This window comes from Camelus ferus, chromosome 26 (assembly GCF_009834535.1).
Source record: "Camelus ferus isolate YT-003-E chromosome 26, BCGSAC_Cfer_1.0, whole genome shotgun sequence".
NCBI lineage: Eukaryota > Metazoa > Chordata > Mammalia > Artiodactyla > Camelidae > Camelus > Camelus ferus.
This window is the reverse complement of record NC_045721.1, coordinates 14,518,951-14,543,872: the sequence shown is the minus strand read 5'-3', so window position 1 is coordinate 14,543,872 and position 24,922 is coordinate 14,518,951. Positions and strand designations below refer to the sequence as shown.

The following is a 24,922-nucleotide window of genomic DNA, read 5'->3' as shown; positions in this document are numbered from 1 at the left end:
TATCTTTGGGGTGTGTGTGTGTGAGATCATTGTCCTTCTCCTGTGGCAGTTCAACACAGCGATGACGCTGTGTGTCAGCTGTGGTCACTGTGCCTTCCATTATCCTCAGACCCTATGCGTCTGAGAGCTGGAAGTTGGTACCCTTTTCCAGCCTCTCCCTATTTCCCCCCCACGCAATTCTTGGCCTCAAAAGAAAATTCATTGAGCAAACATTTATTGTCTCACTCCACACTAGACACTTTGCTAGGTCCTCAGGGGTGGAATTGAATCAGGCTCTCCTGTTCTCAGGGACCATAAAGACTAGTCTGAGAGACATACTGAAAACGGGTGCTGTGACAGAAGGAAGTATTGGTCTGAGCGTCAAGGAAGGTGTGGTCCGTTGCACTCAGACGGGAGTGTCCTCGAAGGAAGGGCTTTACAAAGAGTGTGTGATTCCCAACTGTACTTTTCAAACTTAATGTGTATTTAAGTGACCTGGGGATCTTTTTAAAAGGGAGGCTTTGATTCTGTGGGTCTGGGGTGGGGCCGCAAATAAGCAGCAAGGATTTAAAAGAGAATCATCAACTAACCTTGTGTTCACTGGGTGGAGTTTGGGGACCGGAGGAAAGGAGGCATTGCAGTCACAGGGATGAGCACAGCAGAAGACTAGAGTGAAAGGTCTGGGAAAAGTGAAAAGGGGTGTGTGCATGTGTGCACACGCGCTCGTGTCGAGGGGGGGCATGTCGAAGTATAAGGGGATGGAAGTTGGTAGGAATCAACTCTAGGACTGCCTTTTATGTCCTTAAAATTAAATATTAATTAAGAGGGTTGAAAATAATGTCGTCCTGCAGGTCACGGGGGAATCACAGATCTCAGGTTGGGTCATGACCTTAGTTTTCACGTTCACGAGATCAACACGATAGAACGGGAAAGGATGGAAGGGCAGGACGTTAGGATCTAATGCAGTTACTCAGGCAACATGTACAGGAGTGGATAAGGATTTGTAGGATTTGAATTGGGAGGAGGAAGACCTCTTTGGAAAGACATGATGTGCCTGGTGGATCGGAATAGTGCATCCTGGTGTCAGAGAGAAAACGGGGGTGACTGGAGCAGAGCGCACGCGGGTGTGAAAGAACAGTCTGGGCTTAGGCTGCAGACAGGGCAGCTCTGTATGCCAGACCTGAGGGGCTTCATTCAGCTCTTTCACTCTATTAAAATGAGAATTGTGTAAGTGAAATAACTGGGACAAAGCAGTGAACATTACTTTTTGGGAAAACTATCCCTTTATGGCACCTTCAGTGACATGTGACACTGTCATTTTCAGCAAAGTACTTTTTCAACTCTTGATAGTCTTCAGTTACATGATCCTAGTAGCCTTGAGAGACTTGGTGCTAGATTATATGGGAATCTGATGGGGGGAAAAGATGACTGCAACGTTTTGAGGCTGGGGAAAAAGGAAAACTTAGTTATGATTAGCATCAGTAGGTAGGAAGTTGTCTAATTGTCCAAGTTGAAATGTTCAACAGGGATTTTAATGTGTGAGTGGCACTGGGATTCGAGAGGAGAAAGCCTCAGGTGAGAATTTGGGATTCATGCATGTAGGGCTGTGGTGAGAGGACAGTCAATAAAATAGGGTCTCCTAGAGAAATGGGGGAAAAGGAAGTTGTGAGCAAAGGCGTGAACTTGGGAAATGTTTGCATTCAGGTAGCAGGTGTGAGCATCCAGATGATGCAGTTCCAGAGATGCCAGAGAACAGGGAGCATACATATATATATATTTAGTCGATTTGTCAATAAGCAGAAACACTTTTGCTGCAAGCAAGAGTTGAGAGTTTGAGGGAAGAACATTTAAGTTTGGCAAATAGGGAGTAAAGATGAAAAGGGAAGATGAAAAAAAAAAAGAATGCTAATAATATAGCACCACCTGCTGTTAGGCATTAGGCATTTTAAAATGAAGTTTTTCTCATCAAATTGACTTTTTCTTTCTTCCTATTTCTTTTTTTTTTTTTAATGTTCACCTATTTTTTATATGGTAGCCTGGTGTGTGAATGCACTAATTTGTTTACTTTTTAATCAAAAGGATGGGGGAGGTCATATCAAGTTGTTTATTCCTTGATTTCAACTTTGCCAAAAGCTTCTCTCTCGTGTGGCTCTTCTGGTCTTTGTCACAGAAGATGTGAGTTAATTACTTCAGGTTATAGAATTATAGGAACCCTTCTTGTGAGATTCAGAATATTCATTTTATATTTTGACTCGCTTGTTAGTGTAGGAATTCAGATTACAAGCTGAAAGCTTTTGGAGTGAATAGCTGTGGAAACCTTTTTTTTTTTTTCATTTTAACCCTGAAGGAAAACCTGTATCCTTGAAAACTGCACAGCCGTTTTGGGTGATTTTGCCTAGACTTTTCTTCCTAAATCCAAAGTGTCTTTGAAAAGTTCTGCGCTGTGGAGGACAGGAAGCACCTCCTCTGTTGCCAGCACCCCCAGTGATCTGAGCACTTATGGCAATAATTGTAAGTCAGTCTTATGTCAGACGTTGGGGATTGTTGAAACTGGTTATAAGAGAAATCCCATGCACTACAAATAATCAGAATTTTTGATTCTGTGATTTAGCGGCAAATATGCAACCTGTTTCTCCCTTGGAATTCCTCTACGTGTTTGGCAGGAAAAAATTCTTTCAGTGACATTCACTTTTGATGAATGTGCTATGTATGAAACACTGAAATATTTATGAGTTAAGGCACTTGGTTTTGTTTTTCTTTTTCTTTTTTTTTTTTCATGAAGGATTCTAAAGTGTACCATTTGATGTGATGCTGTTTTTTTGGTTTGTTTTTTAAGGAAAGAAAGCAATCTAAGGGCTATTGGAACCCAACTGGAAATCAGGAAAAAAGAAAGAACTTGAGTTTCATTTACTCTGTAAAAGGCTATGTTTTGTAGATGTGTTTTTTTCTATTATACTGTGGATGCTAGGTTCAGGGTATTAGGAGTAATATATTATAACCTGAAGCCTCGTTTTAAGTAATTTAAACAGAATATTTTTGAAGTTTTCAGTTAATGTGAATTCCGTTTTTTGTATAAAATGGGTGAATTAATGAAGTTACCCTTTCATTCAAAAGATGTGTTTGGTCTTAGCATTTATTTGCTCGTTTCCTTTTTCATTTCTTTCACAACATAATTCATGGATTAACTGATTTGAACAATTTTGGAGTGCCTGCTGTAGTTGAGGGATATTAGGTAAAAGAAATGGTCCTTATCTAAGAGGTGGTTGAGGAGAAAGACGGTATTTGCGTGCATAACCAGAATAGCAGATAAGACAGGATCTAAGGGGGGCCCCCTTCTTTCTGGGTTAAGGGGAGATCAGTTTCTTCTTTCTGGTGAGGGGACAGTGACAAAATGGAGTCATGGTTATTAAACCTTCCGGTTGTGGCACACTGTGTAGGATTACCATACAGTCTTTCCTTTTTTCCCTCTCAAATAACTCTGTTACCCTGATTTTATATGTGCTGTAATTGTGGCTCAGAGAGGTTGTCACTGGTCCAAGGGTGCCCAGCCAGCAGGTGACAGAACTGAGAATGTTTCTGTGGAGGGTGAGGCGTTGAATCGATGAGCACGTTTCCCAGAGGGCACTTAGCGACAGTAGCTGGTCTCCTGGGATAGTAAGTAGCTGAATACCGGGAATCCAGGAACGCTGAAATAAGTCACTTAAAATTCAGCGGCACAATTATCTGCTGCTTATTTGAGTTTTGAGGTTGTGGCAGAAGATCAGAAGGGTTTGCATGTAACCCACGATGCCCTTTGCATCTGAAAAGGTAGTTCCCATGTGATTTATTTTAAGGTCCTTGCACTTGCTGCTTTCTCCATTCATAATATGAATTTCTACCGAAGCAGAAGCCCCACTGTGCTCTCAGAGGGCCGGTGGCGTTGGGACCGGTGACCCTGGCGGGAGGCACGTTCGCTGGGGCCGCCGCCCTGCCTTCCCCGTTGACAGCCATGTTGACGTGGCCACCGTCTTAGGACCCGCTGACACCGAGGAGGGTGTGAAATGCTTTTGTCAGTCCCTTTTTGTCTTCGAACAAAGGAGTTTCCCGTTTACCCACAGAGCCTGTCCAGTGGCTGTGTGTCCCTGTCGCAGATTAAGCATTCAAATCAAGGAGTGTCTTTCTTAGTTTGATTTGCTGGCTGGTTTAATCTGTTTTGTGGAGTGCCTTGGAGCTTACGGGGTTTTTTTTCTTCCTCCATTCCAATTCACCCAGAGCAAGCATGAGGGATAGGAGGGTGAACATGGCTGCAGTTTTTCCTGCTTAAGCTTGCTTTGATCCTTTTAAATGACTATACCAGGAGGATTTCGCAGTTGTACAGAAACGGATACTTCTTCAAAAATATTTATCAACTCCACGCTCACCCCGCCGGCTGGCTCTGAGAGGCACTATGACGCTACCTTACTGACACTGCTGCTCCTGGGATCCTACAGCCTTTGCATAGCTCCTTTGTTAGCCACGTTTACTGGGAAAAGAAGTAGGTCGACGATTTCTGGTTTGATTTTCTTTGTAAGCATGCTTAAATTTTACTCAATAAATTGGTTTAGTGTCTCTTGATATTTTTGTAACTTGTAGTTTGTTAATTGTAGTATTTCTGGGGCATATTTATATTTACATTGTAAATGATTCTATATAGAACCAATTTATTGTATGCATTAGGTGTTTTGGGAATCTGACTAAATGCATTTCAGCATCATTGTCGATGTTCTTGGCACATGAAATTATTTTATCGAAGACCAACTAGTTAATAGTCTCATTTCTAATTAAATAACTGGTAGTTTTTTGTGTATGTATGAGTTAATTGTACAAGTACAGAAAAATACTTCCCTGGAAGTAAAGTGAAAACATCACATTTTAAATTATTTTACTCATTATGTTTTATCCGAAAATACTAAAAGTGCACTTTTTTTAAAGATTACCTTAAAACATGGGAAAAAATCATTTTGTGCTGAAATGTTCCTATTTCTGGTAATGAGGGGTCATGTTAGGAAATAACTTAAGTCTTTTGACCAGTGTTTTGAATTCATATCGAGTGAAACATTTGAGCCCTTCTAAAGAATGCTCTCTTGTTTGGTCTGCTCATGTCTTTGTGATGTGCTGCTGTAATATAGTGGCATCATTTAGGAACTTCTGAGATTGCATAGTGCTGTTGTAAAATTAGCATCTGGTTCTCTGCACTTAGGGATCCTACAGTAATAACATCACTGTTTTAAAGTGACTGAATCAAGACGGATAAGTCAATAACTCTTTCTTATTTGGGGGTTTTAGCAGGTTCTTTGTGTGTGTTCTTTTAAGCGTAGAAAAATTTAAAGTTACAGTATTGATTTTCTTTTGGATATTAGCACGAAACATTGTACAGTTGTTCCTGTATCAAATGTGCTCATTTTTAGAGGTTAAACGTTATAAGCTCTTCCACATTCAGATAGCCCAAGTCCAGTTTTTACGATCACTGGATAAAATAAGTTGTGTCCGTGGAGAGGGAAGTCCCAGGAGAGCTTGTAATTTTGCCACATTAGCAAGTAGGAAGTCCACGGGCTTCCTTCTACCAGTGTAGCCACAAAAACATGTTAAACACGTTTAGTTTTGAGAGACAGATGGTGAGGGGAAGTGTGAGAGGTGCCTCCCAAAGCTATGGGCACTATCTTTGAAATAGGAGAGCAGGCGATGTTAACTAAAGAAACAAGAGCATCTTTTTTTTTTTTTTTAATTGAAATATAGCTGATTTACAATGTTGTGTTAGTTTCAGGTGTACAGCAGAGTGACTCATGTGTGCGTGTGTATATATTCTTTTTCAAATTCTCTTCCATTATAGGTTATTATAAGATATTATATATAGTTCCCTGTGCTATGCAGTAGGTCCTTGTTATTTATTTTGTATTTAGTGGTGTGTATCTGTTAATCCCAAACTCCTAAAGTATCCCTTTCCTCTTTGGTAACCATAAGTTTATTTTTTTATGTCTGTGAGTCTGTTTCTGTTTTGTAAATAAGCTCATTTGTATCATTTTTTTAGATTCTATATGTAAGTGATATATGAGATTTGTCTTTCTCTGTCTGACTTCACTTAGTATGATCATTTCTAGGTCCATCCATGTTGCTGTAAGTGGTATGACATCATTCTTTTTTATGGCCGAGTAGTATTCCATTGTGTGTATATGCACCACGTGTTCTGTCAGGAACAGAGCATTCTCTGCCTTCACCTTCATGGCCAGCTCTGATGAAGACAGTGTGATAGGTAGAAAAGGACATTCCACTCATCCTAGCGTTATTACAAACTCATAGAAGTTGGACAATCTTACACTCTTAGCCTCAGTGTTCTCACCTGATGAATGGGGAGGAAGACCTCAATCATCTTCAAAATCTTTACAGCAGCAGATGTTCCTGACCACTTTTATTTTCTTCACAAAGAGATAGTAAAATGGTGCCTAACAGTTTGGAAGGAGGGTGTTTTGAGTTGCTGAAGTGATGAAGCTGACAGGGAGAAGGAAAAACCTTACTCACTCCCAGTCTCAGCCTTATTGCAGGACGGCAAGTGGGTATTGTCTCATCTGCCAACACTGGCCAGTTGGTGAGACTCACCCGGAGCACAGTGTTGAAAGTTTTTCCGGCTGATTCCAGGTTCAGAGCAAAAGTGTGTACTTGACTAGTGATGCCTGTCGGGGATATGGAGTGGGTGAGAGACAGGCGGTATGTGCTCCGACCCCGTGCTACAGGACAGGCTTAACACTCATGCACATCTGAATGGAATACTTAATAAGACAATACTGCTATCCAGACTGGTATTCATTTTATTTTCATTCATTGAATGCTTTTGTAGGCTATAAATGAGACATTCTTGTTACTACAAAGCCGGGTAATTTTGCTTTTGGAACTTGAAGGCTTCGACTTGAGTGGTTTGATTTCAGGCCAGATGGGCAGATGATTTGGCAGCATCTGATCAACTGAGCCACCAAAAATTCAAGAAATGAGCAGAAGGTTGGCTCTGTGTGTAATACGTATTTTAATAAACAAAACAAAAACTCATGTTAATGAGATGCTAGAATGAAATGTTAGTTTGCAAATAAAAGTGGGAACAACCCGAAGCCTTTCTCCAACAGGGAAGTCTTTCCTTCTGCTTGGGCTGCAGTGGGAATCTCTTCGCTTTCTCCTTAGACTCAGGCATCGCTCTTTCTCCCTCTCTCTCTTATTTCACGCGAACCACGTTTTGACCACGTGGAAGTGAAAAATAAGGATTCCAGAGCATCTGTTATACCGACATAACTGAGACAGCTAGGACTGAGGATGACGACAGCACAGGGCCGATCTTAACACCGTGTATTAGAGCTGGCTGAGACGTGGGTGACCACGTCAGTTCCACACATCGACTATAGACCGACTGTCACTGACTAGTTGTGGCCGCTGGAGTGCTGTATTTAGCAGAATTCTAGGCATGCATTTGGCCTCAGTGGGACCGAGTACCGTAATCAGTTAGTGGCCCCATGACAGTGAATGCCCTGCTTGCATACGGCCTGTTCACACCCACTCACCCCTAGAGAGAAGAAGTGGTCCGGCACAGCCAGGCGGTGGCCCCGTCAGGGCCAGAACTCAGATATTATAGATGCCAGTCCATTCCCTGAAACTAATGTGCCTCTCTTATTGTGTTGGAACTTGTGCCACTGAAGAGTTTATCATTTGAATATAGTGACTCTGGACAAGAGAAAATTTAGATACCACCTGGACCCCAGCCAGGTACCGTGCCAGGAGCTGAAATCGAGGGCAGGAGAAATACTCAAAGGGCATCATGCCCACAGAGAGGTACACCCTTCAAGTTGGGGTTCACTAGAGGGCAATAGGCCAGCTCAGAGCATTCAGAGACTTGAGAGAAAGATGTGTCAGTGTTGGTCATGAAAGTGTGTGCCGCTTTGCAGTTTGTCCCCACCGTTAGTAAAGTGGAGAGGAGTGAGGGTGGGGGTGTGTGTGTGGTTGATGATCAGAGAGTGTGTGTGAGTGTGTGCATATGTATGTGTATGTATATACGTATATATGTCACATATAAATGTAAATGTGTGTGTGTTTGTACCTGCATCACACTCAGAAGTTCTTTCCTTGAAATATGGATCTTTGACCCTCGCGTGTTACGGATTGATGCTAGATCTGGTGCTAACAAGATTGGGTGTGAAGACTGGCAGCGAGACACTTTGTTTCCAGGACAACACCTCCTGTTTTCCGTGTGACAGAGCCAACAAGACAGGAGTATTGTGCCTTGTGAGAAATGTGTCTTTTGCTTTAGTGAGACATCTTTTTACTGAGTTCTTTGGAAACTGAAGCTCTTTGTGTTCAAAGCTTAGAGATGAAAAGTGTGAATTTAGGATCATATAAATTTTTAATAGAGCTGAAAGTTAAACTCATTTCAGTTTTTAAAAAAATCTGAATAAGTGACTTATTTGCTGCTGAATATACTTTGTAAAATGTGTCAAGAAAAGTGAGACTCAAATCCAGATTGTTGTAGTACATGGTTAAGACTAATAACATTATTTACTTCCTTTCTTGGATTTTTGACTTAGCAAAAGTTAAAATGTTGATTGAAACCTAATATCCATTTTATAGGAAAATATTTTTAAAAAATATGCTCTATGAAATTTTGGTTTTGTTTTTTTAAAGACTATGAATTAATTCCCCATTTGTTCTTTAAAAAGTTACATTGCATTTTATAGTAGTGGTATCTTCTGTTTTTATCATTTACATTAGTTCCCTGTCAGCCTTGGAAAAACCAAGCCTCCAGGTTCTGTGGAAGGAGGGAATTGAAAAGAAAGAGATTGACAGAAAGTGTTCAGTGGAGGGAAGGCTCTGTGTTGATCTGACCTAATGTTGGAAGTGTTATCTGGGCACAGGAAGATCAAACAGATGGCCCATTGTAGCGGGACTTGACACAGATCAGGGGAGAGTGACAGCTTGTCTTTACAAGGTCTGAATGTGACGTCTGTTAGCGCTGTTGCAGGAGCTGGGATCGTTTAGCCTAGTGACACATTTCTAGCTGTCTTCAAATTCATAAATATTTGTAAATGAGGTTGACATCTCACTTCTTTCTATGAATCTAGAAGGAAGGATTGAGGTTGGTAATAAAGAAATGCGTGATTTTAAGTGTTGAGTATTAGAATAGAATTGGATGGTTAGAATTGGGTGTTGAAGATTTATATAGAATCAAGCAATAAAAAATCCAATCTGGGTCACTGGAGGGGAAATTAAGGTTGGAGACCAGATAGTGGATGAATGAATGAACCTCCAGATGTCCCTTCTGGCCTAGGGACTATATGGTGACATACACATGCCTGTAGTTTGTGTGGTTTGCAAGAGGAGATGGGTAAAAAGATTAACTTTTATGGGAACAGAGAACCATAAGACTTTCAAAGTATTTTTTGTTTGGATTTCTTCTCCCCGCTGAGATTCAGAGAGAAGAGGACAAAGTGTGGTGCCTGCATTCTTGAGCATGGCATGGAACACGTGAATCCCTTAGGAAGAGCCAAGCAGTGCTGTTAAAATTCCTGGCAAGAGCTCAGCTTCTGGATAGTGTATTTTTTTCAAAGGTTATTCAGTGATGGAGAACGAAAAGGAAAAGTGTAAATTTGGGATGTTTTGTTAAGGAAATACTGACGTCTTTCCCTTTAATTAAGTCATTGCTGCTGATCTCCTCGCTCCCTCTTTTTGTTACCACTTAATAAAATTAGAAACAGCTTTTTAGGTGTTTATCTTAACATGCTGGTACTATTTTTTTTCAAACCTTTCCTTTAAAATTTTTGATACTTCATGAGATTTTAAAATGTAGATCCCCTCAGCTGAACACAGCACAATAAAGGATGGTGATAGTGGCTGTATTCCTGAAGTAGCCCAAAGTCCACTGAGCTGTACGTGCCACAGCTGACGTGCACTATGTCAAAGGACCTCCGTATGGAGCAGACACGCATGAAGCAAAAACAGAGTGTGAACATGCATCCTCATTCTGATTCAGGGTGCAGGGAACAGGCCCTGCCCTTTATTTTCCCTTCGCCTTTCCCCCGGCCCCATACAAACCTTAAGGATACGGTAGAAGATTTGAATTATTTTCTTAATCCAGTGAAAAGCCATAAACGTGAAGAGGAAACTCATAATTTTGGAAGAACTTACATATAAATATAGTTTACACAGTTGTCTCACACAGCTGAAAGATAGTTTTTTTTCTGATGCCAAGGGCTTTGGGTCATTATTGGGCAAAAGAAGAAATAAGAGTATGTGAGACATGGACTTTAGGCTGGGTCATAAATGCTTCTCTGTGGTTTCAGATTTGGGTTCTGATAGGAAATCAGCAAGTTAGAAATTATCACAGATTTTTACAGCTGTGTTTTTTATTTCAAGATGTCACTGTCTTCCCCTGTGCTAAGACTGTCTTTAGAGTCCCCAGTGGAGGAACAGAAGCAAAGTCAGAAACAGTAGCAAAATCAAAGATGCCCTTTCTAGGACTCACTGACATGTTATACCTGAAGTATAGTATTTGCTCAATTAATTCTCCCCTCTCACTTTCGCTGGGAGATGTTCCCAGGAAGTGGTGCAGGTCTGCTGCTGTGGGGGCCCGGTAGCCCAGTTACCTGGAGTGGACTCAGTCACATCACAGCCCAGGCACAGTCGGTTAGCATCAGACTTTCTTCCAAAGTCTTTTCGTCAGCAATTCTTTTAGTGCCTGGAAACTAAAAGAGCTGACCCCCATGTGAGTGAGAGAGGAAAGATTTATATGTCATATGAAAGATGGTTTTTATTATTTTGGTGGAATTCCTTTTTATGCGTTAGCTTTCCGGCTTCTGCACCTTGGTTCCAGGGCAGATGTTGGCGTTTCTGCTTCTTGCTGCGGCAGAGAGGGTCAGAACCTAAGCTCCTCTCTATAACTACCCAGGAGTTTGCACCTTACCATCTCCCCTTGGGTCCACAGGAGATGGGTCTAGGACCCCCACAGGTACTAGAATATCTCCCAGCTTTTACCTGGGATGAAAGCTGACCTGGACAAGAGGCATAAATGTAGGCTGTGCTGGGATGTGGGGTCACCCCGGTTATGGTTTTCCCTGCATCCCTGACTCTCGGTCTTTGTATTCCCAGCATCCAGTAACGACTGGCCATTGTAGGTGCTTACTGAGCACGTGTGGATTCAAGGAGGAAAGACAGATCATGGAAGATTCATATTGTGTTTGTCTGCAAAATAAAATGTACTTTTCTGTTGTGTTTCAGCAGGTAATGCTGCTGTCGTCAAGTATGAGGAAAAACCTCCAAAAGCAGCATTTCAGAATGGTTCATCAGGAGCCTTATATTTGAAGCCCTTGGTACCCAGAGCTCATGCACACTTACTGAAGACTCCTCCAAAAGGTATGGACCTCACTGGGGAAGGAGGAAGGAAGACAAGACTTTTTAAATCCTTGGCTGGGACAAAGTTAAATTTTGACAATTAGGTTCATGGCATATTGAACGTTTATTTACAAAAGTGTTGGATAAAAACAAAATACATTTTTACACGGAGGGAGCTATTTTGGTTCTGAGATTCCGTAGGTTCTTTAGCTAAAACTTAATGCATACAAATCAGCAGATAGAGCAAAGGCATAAGGTGAAAGTAAGTAAGACTTCTAGAGGTAAGTCATGCTAAGGTGGTGATCTAGAGACAGGAGGCAGAAATGTGTGGTTTACTTTGCACCTTTGGTCCAACCATGTTCTTTTTTCCCCTTCTGTTCTTTGTCTCTTGTCTGTATCACTCACGCTGTGATCGCTGAAGCTATGAAGGTTAACTTTCAGGTCTACAGCACATGTGGTGTACACTTCGTTTGGGATGTTTCCAAGCAGCTTTATCACAGTGGGTCTGAAGCACGTTAGGAGCTGGTGCTTAGTGAGCTGAAAGATGGCTTAACTGAAAGAGTGATTGTGAATGAGAGGCCTTACCTCTAATACGTGACCCCTGTTTATGTGAGTGTTTGAAAAGCCCAGAGACACGGAATCCTCCTTCATCCCATCAGCCAGTGAATAACTGTCACACTTCCTCCTTTTCTCTCTCTCTGCGTGTATAAGGTTTTGCTTTGGTTTCAAGAAAACTCAGGGCATAGCATGTACACTCCCTTGTGTCTTGCTTTTTATTAATTGACTAGTACGTCACGAGAGCTTCTGCATTTTGAATGGCCGTGAAGTCGTCTTCCTGTTTTCCAGTTCCTTGGTTCCTGGGCAGTTTCTTGACTTTCACTGTGTCACGTGATAACTGAGACGAACATTTGTGAACATGAACATTGCTTCAGATTCTAGTTGCTTCCATGGGATATCCCTAAAAGAGCAATTGCGGGGTCAAACTGTATGAATCTTTGTGAAATTGTTATCACATGTTACTAAATAACTTTCCGGAAAGGTGTTAGTCTCTCAAAGTGGTGTGTCTGTTGCTCTGCGTCCTTGTCAACCCTTGTGTGTGTGTGTTTGAGACACACATGTATGTAAAAAAAAAAATCACATGGTAACCTGAGGTTAATTACTCAGTGAATGTTTATCAACACTTTTCCCTTTCTACTCAATTCAGGAAAAAAACAGGCATAGACACTGGCCAAAAATATTCTTCCATATGCCTGCAGGTTCTCATCTGCCCAGGGTCTTAAGTTTCTGACCCCTTGCTGGGACGACATCGGTATATGAATCTGGTTTTTATTGATGGTGACAAAGCCCCTTACCTACACATACACCAGTAACTGAAATACTGAACTTTGATACTAAGATAACTTTCAGAGAGTTAGAATGGCGTGATTCCACTGATACCTTTACAGAACAGAGAAACCCCCACTGTTCTAAAATGCCTTGCTGTTGAATTGTGGTGAGCTTTTGTATCACAGAGGTTTTACCTGAATGGGAATCAGTGCTTTCCATTTATAACAGCCACATATTTGAAGAGATTACCGTCTGTCTGGAATTCCGCAGATAGAAGGTGGCAGCCGTTCTAACTAGCACCCTGCCGGTGATTATGCCCCGGAAATGACTGTATCATGCCGAGTACAAGTGCTCAGAGTTTTCTTCTAGTGACTTATCTTTGTAGCTGTGTCCCTGTTACCACTCCTGCTTGTATTTATTTTCAGCTGTATTGATATATAATCGACAAATAAAATTATAGTATATTTGATGATTTGAAAGACATAAACATTGTGGAAAGATTCCCCTGGCTGTATTTTATGTTGTAGCAGTTTGGAGGAAAAGCTTAAATAGGTTTTCCTTCATAGCTGAATAGCGAGGGAACTGGGTTTAATACTTGGTGATTTTAGAAATCACACCTTAGTGGCTGTCTTTCGTGGAGTCTGGCCCTTCCTGCTCTCTCAGCAGTGGAGTAGCTTCAAGTGTATAATACATGTATAATTCAGTACTGGTAAAATTTGAATTTCAGCAGTTACTGAACTGAAAAAATCCTGTAGTTTGTCCTATCATATTTAATTCGTGATGATGAGTAATACCACCCTTAAATGACCATTTTGATGTTACTTGGAATATCATTTTAAACATAGAATGTACTTAATACAGTTGATTAAATCTCTAGTATTTCCCATCTGAACCTAAAATTTAGCTGTTAATGGATTTTTTTTGGGGGGGGAAGCCTTTTTTTTAAATAGTTTATTTTCATGTGGTATTTCAAATAAAACATATATATTTTATAAATATTTCTCTTATATTTTAGGTCCTTCAAGAAAAAGTCTATTTACAGCTTTTAATGCCGGTAAGTGACCATTTAATACAGATGGAGAAAAGGAATCTTTGTAAAGTTATGTTATCAATACAAGTATTTAAATTTATTTGCAGTGATTTTTCAGTAGTATGCTTCTCAATGTAATTTCAGGTTTGTGGCATAAACATAACTGCTTATGACCTTGGCCTGCAGAGGGTTAAAACTTGGTGAGCATGATTGCCAAGCCATCTGACCCAGAAGGACACTTTATTAATAATAGATAATTTACTTTTTAAAATAATGATGTTTGAAAAATGTGGAGCATATTTAATATTTAAAATGTAAAGAAGTGTAGAATATACTTTTTCCAGGAAATATGCTATTTTAAAATTGGGTAGTCATTAATTGCTAAATAATCTCGATAACAGGTTTGAACACCATTTAACAGTTCAGCTGCTTAAAAATTTCTTTTCTATTTTTCCCACTTTACCAAACTCACATCTCTAAGACAGTCTGCAGCCTCACCCACTGAACCTTTGAACATGAACTAGACATCAGAAAACTTTGTCTCTTGATGAGCCACAGAAGATTTCACAAACTGTATCCGCTACAGTTTCTGTATTCTATCTGTAGCTGAGCAGCGCCCCACACACTACTTCAGTTCTCTTCTTTAATATGTAGTTGTAAGTTACGTGGCTTCTAAGTCCATTGAGGATTAGAACAGCAAATCAAAAGGGGAAAAGGTATTGTTATAGCCCACAGACTGCAGTTTATCAGGGAAACTGTGACAGCATTGGGTGCTAAGGATACCAGTGGTGGACCAGAAATGAACAAGGGCCTTGTCTTCAGGAAGCTCATAGGAAAGTCCAAGTATTGCACAAACAAATGTAAAATCACAATTGCAATAGGTTTTAGGAAGGAGGGTTGCTTGTTCCTAGGAGAGGCTTTGTTAAAGGCGATGATCTAGTGAGGGAAACCTGGGCAGGAGCTGTAAGTTGGTGATCCCCTGTTTATAGATAGTAATTAAAGAAAATAGGGTGCAAAACATTGCACACGGAATGACTAATAGTTCTTGATGCTCCCATGATGTGTTTGGCTTCCTCAGCTTAATTAGGCAGGGAAGTGTGACCTACTGTAGGTTCTTAAAGCTGGGCAGACCCAGCCACATAGAGTGATTTAAATTCTAAAGATTCCCTATAGCCTGAGTTTGAATATATGTGTTCATCAAATGCTAATTTAAAAATCGAAAGAAACTATTCTGCACACATTGAGCTTTTTATTTCCTTTTGTTTTACATTTCCAGTTCATATAATATTCAGGAGAAAAGATTGCTAATACACTATAGATTGGCTTTATGTTAGAAATTCAGATAACCTTTATCTGAAAGCTAGATGAGGTCCATCTTACCTTTATTTTCTTACATTATTTATCCTTTTGGCATTATATCTGAGAAGCCATTGCTTGATACAGGTCATGAAGATTTATGCCTATATTTTCTTCTACGAGTTTTATACTTTTAGCTCTTAGACTTAGATCAAAGATCCCTTTTGAGTTAATTTTTGTATATGATGAAGTAGGGGGTCCAACTTAATTCTTCTGCATGCAGATTACCAGTTGTCCCAGCGCCATTTGTTGAAAATTCTGTTCCTTCTCCCACTGAAATGTTTTGGCACCTTTGTTAAAATGTTAGGATTTGTTTCTGGACTCTTTAATCTATTCCATGGATCTTGCTGTCTGTCCTTGCCAGGCGCACACTGTCTTGATTACTGTGGTGTAAGAAGTTCTGAAATCAAGAAGTGTGAGTTCTGTAACTTGTTCTTTTTCAAGATTGTTTTGGCTATTCTGGGTCCCTTGAATTTCTGTATGAGCTTTAGGGTCAGCTTGTCAATTTCTGCAAAGATGTCAGCTGACATTTTGATAGATTGCATTGAATCTGTAGAATTTCTGAAGTATTGCCATCTTTACAATATTAAGGATTTTTATTCATGGGTTTAGGGTGGCTTCCCTTTTAGTTAGGTCTTTAACTTCTTTCAACAATTTTTTGTAGTTTTCAAAATGAAAGTTTGGGAAGTATCTGTGTAACATTTCTATACTTTGGAAGCTGCCGTTGATACTGGTCACTGTAAAGGGGCTGGTTAAATAAAATAAAATATGCCTGTTCTATGCAACTTGGAAAGGCAGCCTTAATTTATGTCTCAAGTCTGTGATTACATAAACCATTGTAAAAGATGTTTCTTTTCACAGGTATAGTAAATAATAATCTCCAATATGTATCTTCTTTCTACACACAGAGAAACTGTTAGTCATTTTCCCTGGTCACATTGTTGGACTGACTTCATGTCTTGTTTCCAAAGCCTATCACTGGTCCTTGACATACCAGTGGCCTTGATAGGAAAGGTTATCAGAATGGCAAATTAACAACTGATTGAGTGAGATGAGAAATGGATAGTATGAATTGTGTTTCGGTTTTGTTTGGCAAAGCCTCTAACCATGGAGCGGAAATAGGGTTTATGACAGAGTTTGAGGATGCCTGCCTTCCATTCACCTGGAGAATCAATGCTCTAATAATTGCAAGTGGGAAAAAGATGTATTTTAAGGGGTCAACATCGTGATTTAATCTAGATTATGTGGTATGGACATGTATGTTCCAAAAATCATAAACTTGACTTTTTCAGGTTTTTCTAGTTGCTGGTTAGTTGTTATCATGACCTGAGACTAACCTAGTACTATGATAAGTCCGCTGAGGAAAAGTCGTGGTGTGTTGGCTCTTGGAGTAACAGCTTTGATGCTAAGAAGTGGTGTCCAGCAGCCAGTGACTTTGGGTGCCTCATGTAACCTCTTTGATACTAGTTTTCTTTTCTGTGTAACTGAAATGACTGATCACTAAGGTTTCTCCCTGCCCTGTAGCCTGTGACCGCAGGGCACCTTGACTTTCTTCATGTTCTGCTGGCAGTGGGATCATCTTTTAGATGGTGCAGGAGACACTGGCTCCACATATAGACATGTTCTTCTGAGCATTAAGTTTTATGCTTTCAGATAGTTTTTTTTTTTTTTTAAGCAACCAACAGTGGTGAAGATTAAAGTTGACCAACTTTGTATCTTTTAAATTTAGGACAGAAGTCAATTAATTTTAATTATAGCAGTTTGCTAAGTTCTAAATGTTCGCATGTGAAGGTTTAGAAATCACCCTTTAGTTTAAATTTTAAATTGTGATTTTAAATAAAATTAGATAACTTTATACCCTGTTTTGTCACTTAGCATAAGTAATCACTTTTAATGACAGTTACATTTAGCATATGCAGCAACATTTAACCACTCCTCTTGAATATTCGGGGTGCTTCTTATCACATTCACAAAGGATTCATGATGAGCATCTGTACAATGATCACTTTCAAAGTTTGGGGAAGTTTTTTTGTGATAGATTCTTAAAAGTAGTATAAATAAAACATATGCATATTTATAGCCACTTCACTCAAATAACCAAACTGCTTTCCAAAAACTTCATATCCATTTATACCATGATTGACAACATAAGAGAGTGCAGGCCTCACTATATTCTGCTCAACCTTGGATATTATTTTTTTTTTAATTTTGACTAGTGTAATAGTTGAAAATTCTATGTAGTTGTTTTAGTTCCAGCCTTCTATCAATTATTTCAAAGACAGTTCCCTTACCAGGTAAGACCATGAAGAGGAGAAGAAAGAAGGAGCTTTTCAGGCACTGAGTACTGGTTTAAGTCTCAGGACTGCCACATGGCACGTGTGTCCTGACCTTGGGCTAGTTGCTAAGCCTCTCCGAAGCCTCACTTTTCTCACTTGGGAGGACAAGAACACTGGGGAATAACTCCCAGTACAGAAATAATTTGGGCCTCATGGAACTGTTGTATTAAAAGCTCTCGCGTGATAGCTGCTTTCTGCTGCCAGGGACGGGCTGAGGATAATCCCTGTCATTGTTCTTGCCACTCTGGTGCTGGCTTGTAGAGTTCTTTCCCAGGAAGTTGAGTTACTTTCAATCCTCAAGGCAAGCAGTAAAAACCTCTGACAGTCAAGAACCATCCTCATGGGGTCTGGCTGTTGTAATATATTTAAAGATTATGATGCTGTAAGATTCTAGCCAACGTTGACTCTAAATAAAACTTGGTTTATGAGGAAGATGTCACACATACCACGCGCTATTATTACCGTGGTTCTACTGCACATTAAAGCTGTTCGGGATGTCAAAGCAGCAGAGTTGTATCTATCCAGCCCCCTGATTATTTTACACAAGATCATCAGTCTTGGGTGCCTGTGGTGTCTGCCCTGGGAAGTGGGAAGTGCACTGCCCCTTCCACAGCCCCTTGCTAAATACAGCACAGGAGGGTAGGGTTGCTTTCTGTACCCACTTCTCCAGGTGCTGGGAAACGGGTGAGAGTTGCAAGCTTGCTCTGACGAGGTCGTACCAGAGTGGCCTGCATTTCCTCTGATGAGAGTCAGTATGAGGCTATCTTTCTGTGTTGGTTTATGAGGATAACTTTCCTCTCTGACTTAAAAGTCCTATGCTGTTTTGGCACATGTTATACGTGGTGTTCAAATCAGGGAAAAGCATGGATTATTTAGTAAATCTTGCTGGGACAAAGACTATCTTTTCAGCAGGAGCTAGATTCCTACTCCACATACTACATACAAATATATTCCAGACTGATAAAAGTTGAAAACAGAAATCAGAGCATAAACTTGGATAGAAAAGACCTTTCCAGGAACATTGGTGTAAAAGAAAAAATTAATAATTATGAAAACAAAAGTTTTAGACCTCCCCTTTGTCAAAAACATTACAAACATGGTGATGGATGTTAACCATAACTAGACTTGTTTTGGTGATCAGTCCACATTATGGACAAATACAGGTAGACCCCAGAGGCACTGTGGGTTCAATTCCAGATCACATGGTAATGTGAGCCACATGAATTTTCTGGTTTCTCAGTATATGTGAAAATTATGTTTACACTATACTGTAATCTATTTTTTAGATACCATTGTATCTGAAAAAAAAGGTACATATCCTAATTTAAAAATACAAAAAACAATTACAGTAGTAACATCGAAGATACCCAGTCACCATAACAAATATAGTAATAATAAAAAGGTTTGAGATATTGCAGGAATTACTACATAGATGACACGTGACATAGTTGCATGAAGTGAGCAGATGCTGTTGGAAAAATGGCAGTGATAGACTTGCCCGACGCAGGGTTGCCACGAGCCTTCAGTTTGTTAAAAATGCAGTGTCTGTGAAGCACAGTGAGACAAGGTTATGCCTGTATCCAGTCCTTGTTGCACATAATGTCATATGTCAGTTGTATCTCAATTAAAAAGAAACAATATTAACAATCAAACAACAAATCAGGACAGCATCTGTGACCTGTTTACTCTGAAAAAGGGTCTGTAAGATCCACAGGATGAAGACAGCTGCACGTAGGAAGGAAAAGCATCAGAGAAACACAAATGAAAACTGCAGAGAGACGTCACCTCACACCTGTCAGCATGGCCATCATCAAAGACAACAAATAATAAGGGCGAGGATGTGGAGAAAAGGGAACCCTCGTACATTGTTGGTAGGAGTGTAAATTGGTGCAGCCACTAGGAAAGTTTGGGGTTTCCTCAAAAAATTAAAAATAGACTAACTGTATCATCCAGCAATTCCACTCCTGGGTATATATCTGAAGAAAATGTAAAGACTTCATTTGAATTCACTGCAGCAGGATTTACAGTAGCTGAGATCTGGGAGCAACTTAAGCGTCCATCAACAGATGAATATATAAAGAAGATGTGGTATATGTATAAAATAGAATACTACTCAGCCATAAAAAATGAAAATTTGCCACTTGCAACAACATAGATACACATGGAGGGTTTTATGCTTAGTGAAGTAAGTCAGACAGAGAAAGACAGATACCGTATATCTTCACTTACATGCTGAATGTAAAAAATAAAATGAATATAACAAAAAAGAAACAGACTCACAGATACAGAACAAACTAGTGGGTTACCAGTGGAGAGAAGGGTGTGGGAGAGGCAAGATAGGGGAAGGAGGAGTAAGGGGTACAAACTATTAGGTATAAAATAAGACACAAGGATGTAATTAATGTACAGCACAGGGAATATAGCTAATATTTTATAAGAACTTTAAGTGGAATATAATCTGTAAAAATATCAAATCACTATGTTTGCACACCTGAAGTTACTGTAACATTGCAAATCAACTATACTTCAATGTTTTAAGTGGTAAAAACAAGAAAAAAGTAAGTGGATAGACAAAAAAAGGAATATAGAGAGCAAAGAAACGTGAAAACATTTTACAGATGGTAATGTGCTATCAGTTCTTGTCTGTTTTTAAGAATATTACCCAGTGTTGGTGAATTTGTGAGGACTTGGTGCCCCATACCTGCTACTGAGGGCTGTAAATTACTACTACCTTTCTGGGTGGAGGCACTTTGGTGACATATAAAAAAGCTTTCTACCCTGGAATTCCATTTATCAAAATTGATTCTAGGAAAATAATTGATTTAATTATTTATTGCTTTTCAGAATTGCTTAGAAGGGGGAAAAACTGGAAAAAACCTGAATGATTTAGACAATGGATTTTGTTCAAATTATGTTCATTGACATTTTAATGACACTTTTGAAGCCATTAAAATAACAGTATAGAGGCTTATTTAATGCCATAGAAAGATAAATGTGAAATTTTTAAGTTTAATAAAAAGCTGGTTACAGAGCAGTATGATGTACAAGTAATTTAACTTTTATTTTAAAAAAATTCTACATTGAATGTGCTTTTCTTCCCCCCTTAGTTTTTAAAAATGAGCATTGTACATGGATAAAATATTAATGCTCTTATTTTGGGAGACCGTAGAAATAAAAGGCAATGCCACTGATCTTGGGAATTTATAATCTTATGGGTGGCTGGAGATGTGAATTTTTTGACAGTTATGCACAATACATCTTATAGACATTCTTCTACTAAGGAAGAGGATGTTATGGAAAAGTTGGACCCTGAGTTGAACTTTCTACAACTGGAATAGAGATTTGAACATAAAAGAGGGTAAAAATTATAAGGCATAAAAAGAAAGAAAATTGTGGCCATTAGTGTTGTGTTAGGGATAAGGAAATGAGAAGCGTGAAGCTTGCTGCTCTGTGTTGGAGTTTAGGGCAGATCGGTTGGAGAGAGATGCTTGAATCACTGGTTTAAATATTCATCTCCAGATTTTTGATGATCATTAACAACAACAAATAAAGCTGTCCTAGTTTGGATGCATTTCCTAGCATCTAAGTAACCCTGAACAGCATGCACTAGACTCATAACATCATTGTTTTCTAAAACCAGATCACTGATGAAACACACACTTCTACACAGATTGCAGTGGAATCTGATTCTTGTTTGAATCTATAACACATTGATCTGCCAAACACTTGTATCAGCCATGACAGATCTTTAGTTTTTTAAGTCTTACTATAGATCTTATGTGATTATTTTTCATTATTGGTGTCATTAGTAGAAACTCAGCTCTTTAAGAGCATGCCTACCCCAGCTCCCAGAGCATTGCTCACATTTTGGTTTGTTTGCTTCCATATTTGTTACTCTTTTTGTTTAAAGGTGGGATCCTACTATACATACAAATTTAAATCACGGTTTTGTTTTTCAACTTGACATCCTAACACAGGCTTTGCTGTACTTCATAAAAGCTCATCTTATTGCTCATTTTTATAGCTGTAATTACATTGCTCTATCTTGGGTACCAAAATTTCCTTAAATTTTTTCCTTACTGTCCCTGGTGATCCTTATGGTCTCTTAAATCAAATTAAGACTTTGTATAATAACAAAGATGAACACTTTTTTATATTTAGGTACTTCTCCTATATTTAATGTAACTTTAGAAACTATGTACCAGTGGTCACAGCTGATCAGATATTTAATCAAAGAACCTTTCGGAGCCAGTTTTTAAATCTGTGCTCCCCCAACCCCCCAAAGTATACATATTATGTAAAAATCATTGTAACTCTACAGTAACTGCTTACTCAATTATTCAAAGGGTGCATACATAGTGTTTAGGAGTGTGCCTGGCACATAGTATATTGTATGAGTTGGCTGTTAATGGATTGTCAGGGCTGTCCCTTTGCTTTGGCACACTTGTGCTCAGTTGCCACCAGGGGGCAGACTGTGTTTGGGGAAGAATTGAAATCTCCCTTCAGCTGTCGTGTCAGGTTTTCATCTCATGCACCGTGCATGCGCGTGTGTGTGTTGTGTGTGTATATATACACACGTTGCTGTACAAACAGGAACTACTTCTAAATTCTGATTCTTCCTTCTCCCTGGCACTGCTTCTCTTTTTTCTTGCAGTTCCTTGCTCTGCTGTTTTTTGGCTTGTTTTGTTTGTTTTTGGCCTTAGATAGAGGAGTTCCCCAGAGGGTGGGAGCCACTGCAAACCACACAGGGCCTCATGGGGTCACTCACAGGGAGAAGCAAGAGTCTTGCTCTGTTTAAAAAGACCCTTAGCAGCATTACATTCTCACGTATTTGGCATAGCTTAGTGTAGTTCAAGTAAACATGTTAATGACCGTGACGATTTGGTGGCATGGTGCTAATTTCTTCCTTTGGGTAGTCTAGGGTAAAGGAGTTCCCTTTTCACCAGGATAGTTTAGAGTTTACTGTTACTTAACTAATAAAAAAAATCCTATATAGGATGGTGTCACGTCTATTTTTGATAATATCAGGGTTTAACTTTAGTCTTCTATTTGTAATTTTAATGCTAATAAGTATCTTGGCTTTTACAAGTTAGTTTTGTGTGTGTGTGTGTGTGTGTGTGTGTGGAGGAGCAGAGAGAAGTGGTTTGGGCACATTAGTTTGCAGATCTGGAAAAAAGGTGGTTGTTTTTTAAATAATACTAAACTGGGATACAACGAAAAGGCAGTACCTAAATGCAGCTTTTCTAGAATTTAATTCCGTGGTGGTTTGTGCTTCCGTAGCCATCCATGGGCACAGTGTTTACAAGACCCCTTGTCTGTGTGTGAACAGGCCATAGCTTTCCCACGGCAGGCTGTCGGGCTGGTCTCTCATTGACAACCCCCTAAGATGATAGGCTGGGGGCTGAGGGAAGAAGGAGAAGGAATTATTCAAACTTTCCTTCCTGCTGGCCTTCTACCCTCTTCACTCCCTAAATGCTCTGTAGAGTTTCTGAGAGAGTAACTGCTTCCTGCACATTCTCACAGCATTTAGTCTTTACTTACGGTTAACGGTTTCTGTACTGACTTCTGTTATAGAGCTGTCTTTGCTTTTTTTAAGGAAATCTTGGGAACACACATAGATCATTTTTTACACATTGTTGTCTTGTACTTTTTAAAATGAAAAAATGTTAAAAGTTAGGGCTATTCCCGCTTTAACAATACTAGTTAGCATTTTGCAAGTATAATTTTCTTACATCCATGTCTTTTATCTTCCAACCTCTTTTGGTGTTTGCCATCATATTATAATGTACTTTTACAATAACTCTACTAAAATTAATAGATCCCAGTAAAGGATAAACAATTGCATATTCCTGATGCCCTAGTCTCAAAACATCACTGTTTTGAGAGGTCATCTGATTGTCTCTATAAATGCACTCAGTCAGGCAATAAGTGTAGTCCTTAAAATACTGCCTGTCTGACTAATTTTTATTCCTCTGGAACTCTTATATTACACCTGGTAGAGAAGTTGCATTAACCTTTTATTGTTGGTTATTAGTGAGGTCCTCAGAATGCTGAATGTTAAAGCTGAACTTCAACCTTCTATCAATCTGTCATTAATATATTATAGTAAAAAATTTTTTGAAGTATAGTTGACCTAAAACACTATGTTGGATTCTGGATATTAGAGTAGAAATTTTACTGAAAATTGTAATTGGGAACATTTATTGCTTGAAGTCATTAACATTTTTTTCATGCTAAGGTATTCGGTTTATGTATAGTTTTACATATAAAATACCTGAAGAAATGCCCAGTGATATTGGGGTAAATATAATTAAAAGTTTCTAAAATCAGAACACAGGCTACTTTAATGAAATCTCATTTCTTCTAACGACTGAGCGGACATTAGGCACTGGAGGTAGTTCCTTCCCCTTCGCCATCCGCCCAGGCACTGCAGTCGCTGGCGTTACTGGCGGTTATATTAAGCTCCTAAGACCACCCACTTGCTCCTCCCCTTCACCATCTCTGATGAAAACCACAACAAGCCGTTCAGCACGTACAGTGTGATGTCATTCGGAGCTGCTGCGGCTGGGTCTGCCGAGGGGAGATTTTACTCGGAGGAAGAGCTTTGTTTTGGCAACATCTGGGAGTGGAAACGGAAGCCAGGAGCACTTGGACCGCTCCGGGCTTTTTTCTTTTCATGCATGTGGCGGGGGTGACATCTGCCATGTAGGCATGTTTTCTGTCGCCGCGTCTCTTGGCCTCGAAGAAGAGTGCTGAGTTTAAGCAGACAGTATGTGAGAGCCCAGAGGAGCTGTCCTTCTGTGTGTGAGATCTCTCCACCTGCTCGAAGACATGCTGTTGTCTCCCAAATTCTCCTTGTCCACCATTCACGTGCGGCTGACTGCCAAAGGACTGCTTCGAAACCTCCGACTTCCTTCAGGGTTTAGGAAAAGCACCGTTATTTTCCACACAGGTTTGTCTCACCCAGATCTCTGTTGACTGTGGAGTGGGGACGTCGTGATTAACTTGCAGAGGCTTAGAGGGCGTGTTCTCAGGTGGTAGATAATTGGGGAAAGAATGCTGTCTCTACTGAGAGAACTAGGTATAATTTTTTTTTTTTTAAAAGCAGTTTCTCTCGTGTCTCCGCACGTGAGTGTGTGTCCGCCGGAATGTACAGGTCTTTTGTGGGAAGTGGAGCCACCACCTTGGTGTCCCTGTCTCTGCTGGGACAAATTCGGTCAAATTCAACACCTGTTAAATGGTATTTTGCTTCACATGATTTTAGAACTAGGACACAGGTAAATTCTCTTTCCCGGAAAAGAGAAGGAGATGAAAAGAGGGTTTCTGTTGTTTTTTAGTGCGATGGTGATGGGTTGGTGTGATGCAGGGAAAAATATCTGGATTTTGAAGGTTTCTGGAAGTGAAACGTCCTGATGGTCGTGGAGAGGTAGTAAATGAACCACACGTGAAGTTTCCCAAGCTTCCTAGTGAAAATACTTGCAGTTACAAAAGGCTGCCTCCGATGTGTGTGCTTGGATAT

The 24,922-nt window shown here is 39.8% G+C and overlaps 1 protein-coding gene across 7 annotated transcripts in view; it reads left to right on the top strand.

Moving 5' to 3' along the window:
• Window positions 1-24,922, top strand: part of MTUS1 (microtubule associated scaffold protein 1) — a 145,773-nt gene that overhangs the window by 75,175 nt on the left and 45,676 nt on the right. For 5 of the 7 annotated variants that reach the window (XM_032468627.1, XM_032468630.1, XM_032468628.1 and 2 more), the window contains 2 exons: window positions 11,242-11,376; window positions 13,697-13,735. In XM_032468627.1, coding sequence (XP_032324518.1) covers window positions 11,242-11,376; window positions 13,697-13,735 — 174 coding nt within the window. Of the gene's footprint in view, window positions 1-11,241; window positions 11,377-13,696; window positions 13,736-23,929; window positions 24,356-24,922 lie in introns of those variants that run through there. The other 2 variants (XM_032468629.1, XM_014566152.2) reach the window with 2 other exon arrangements.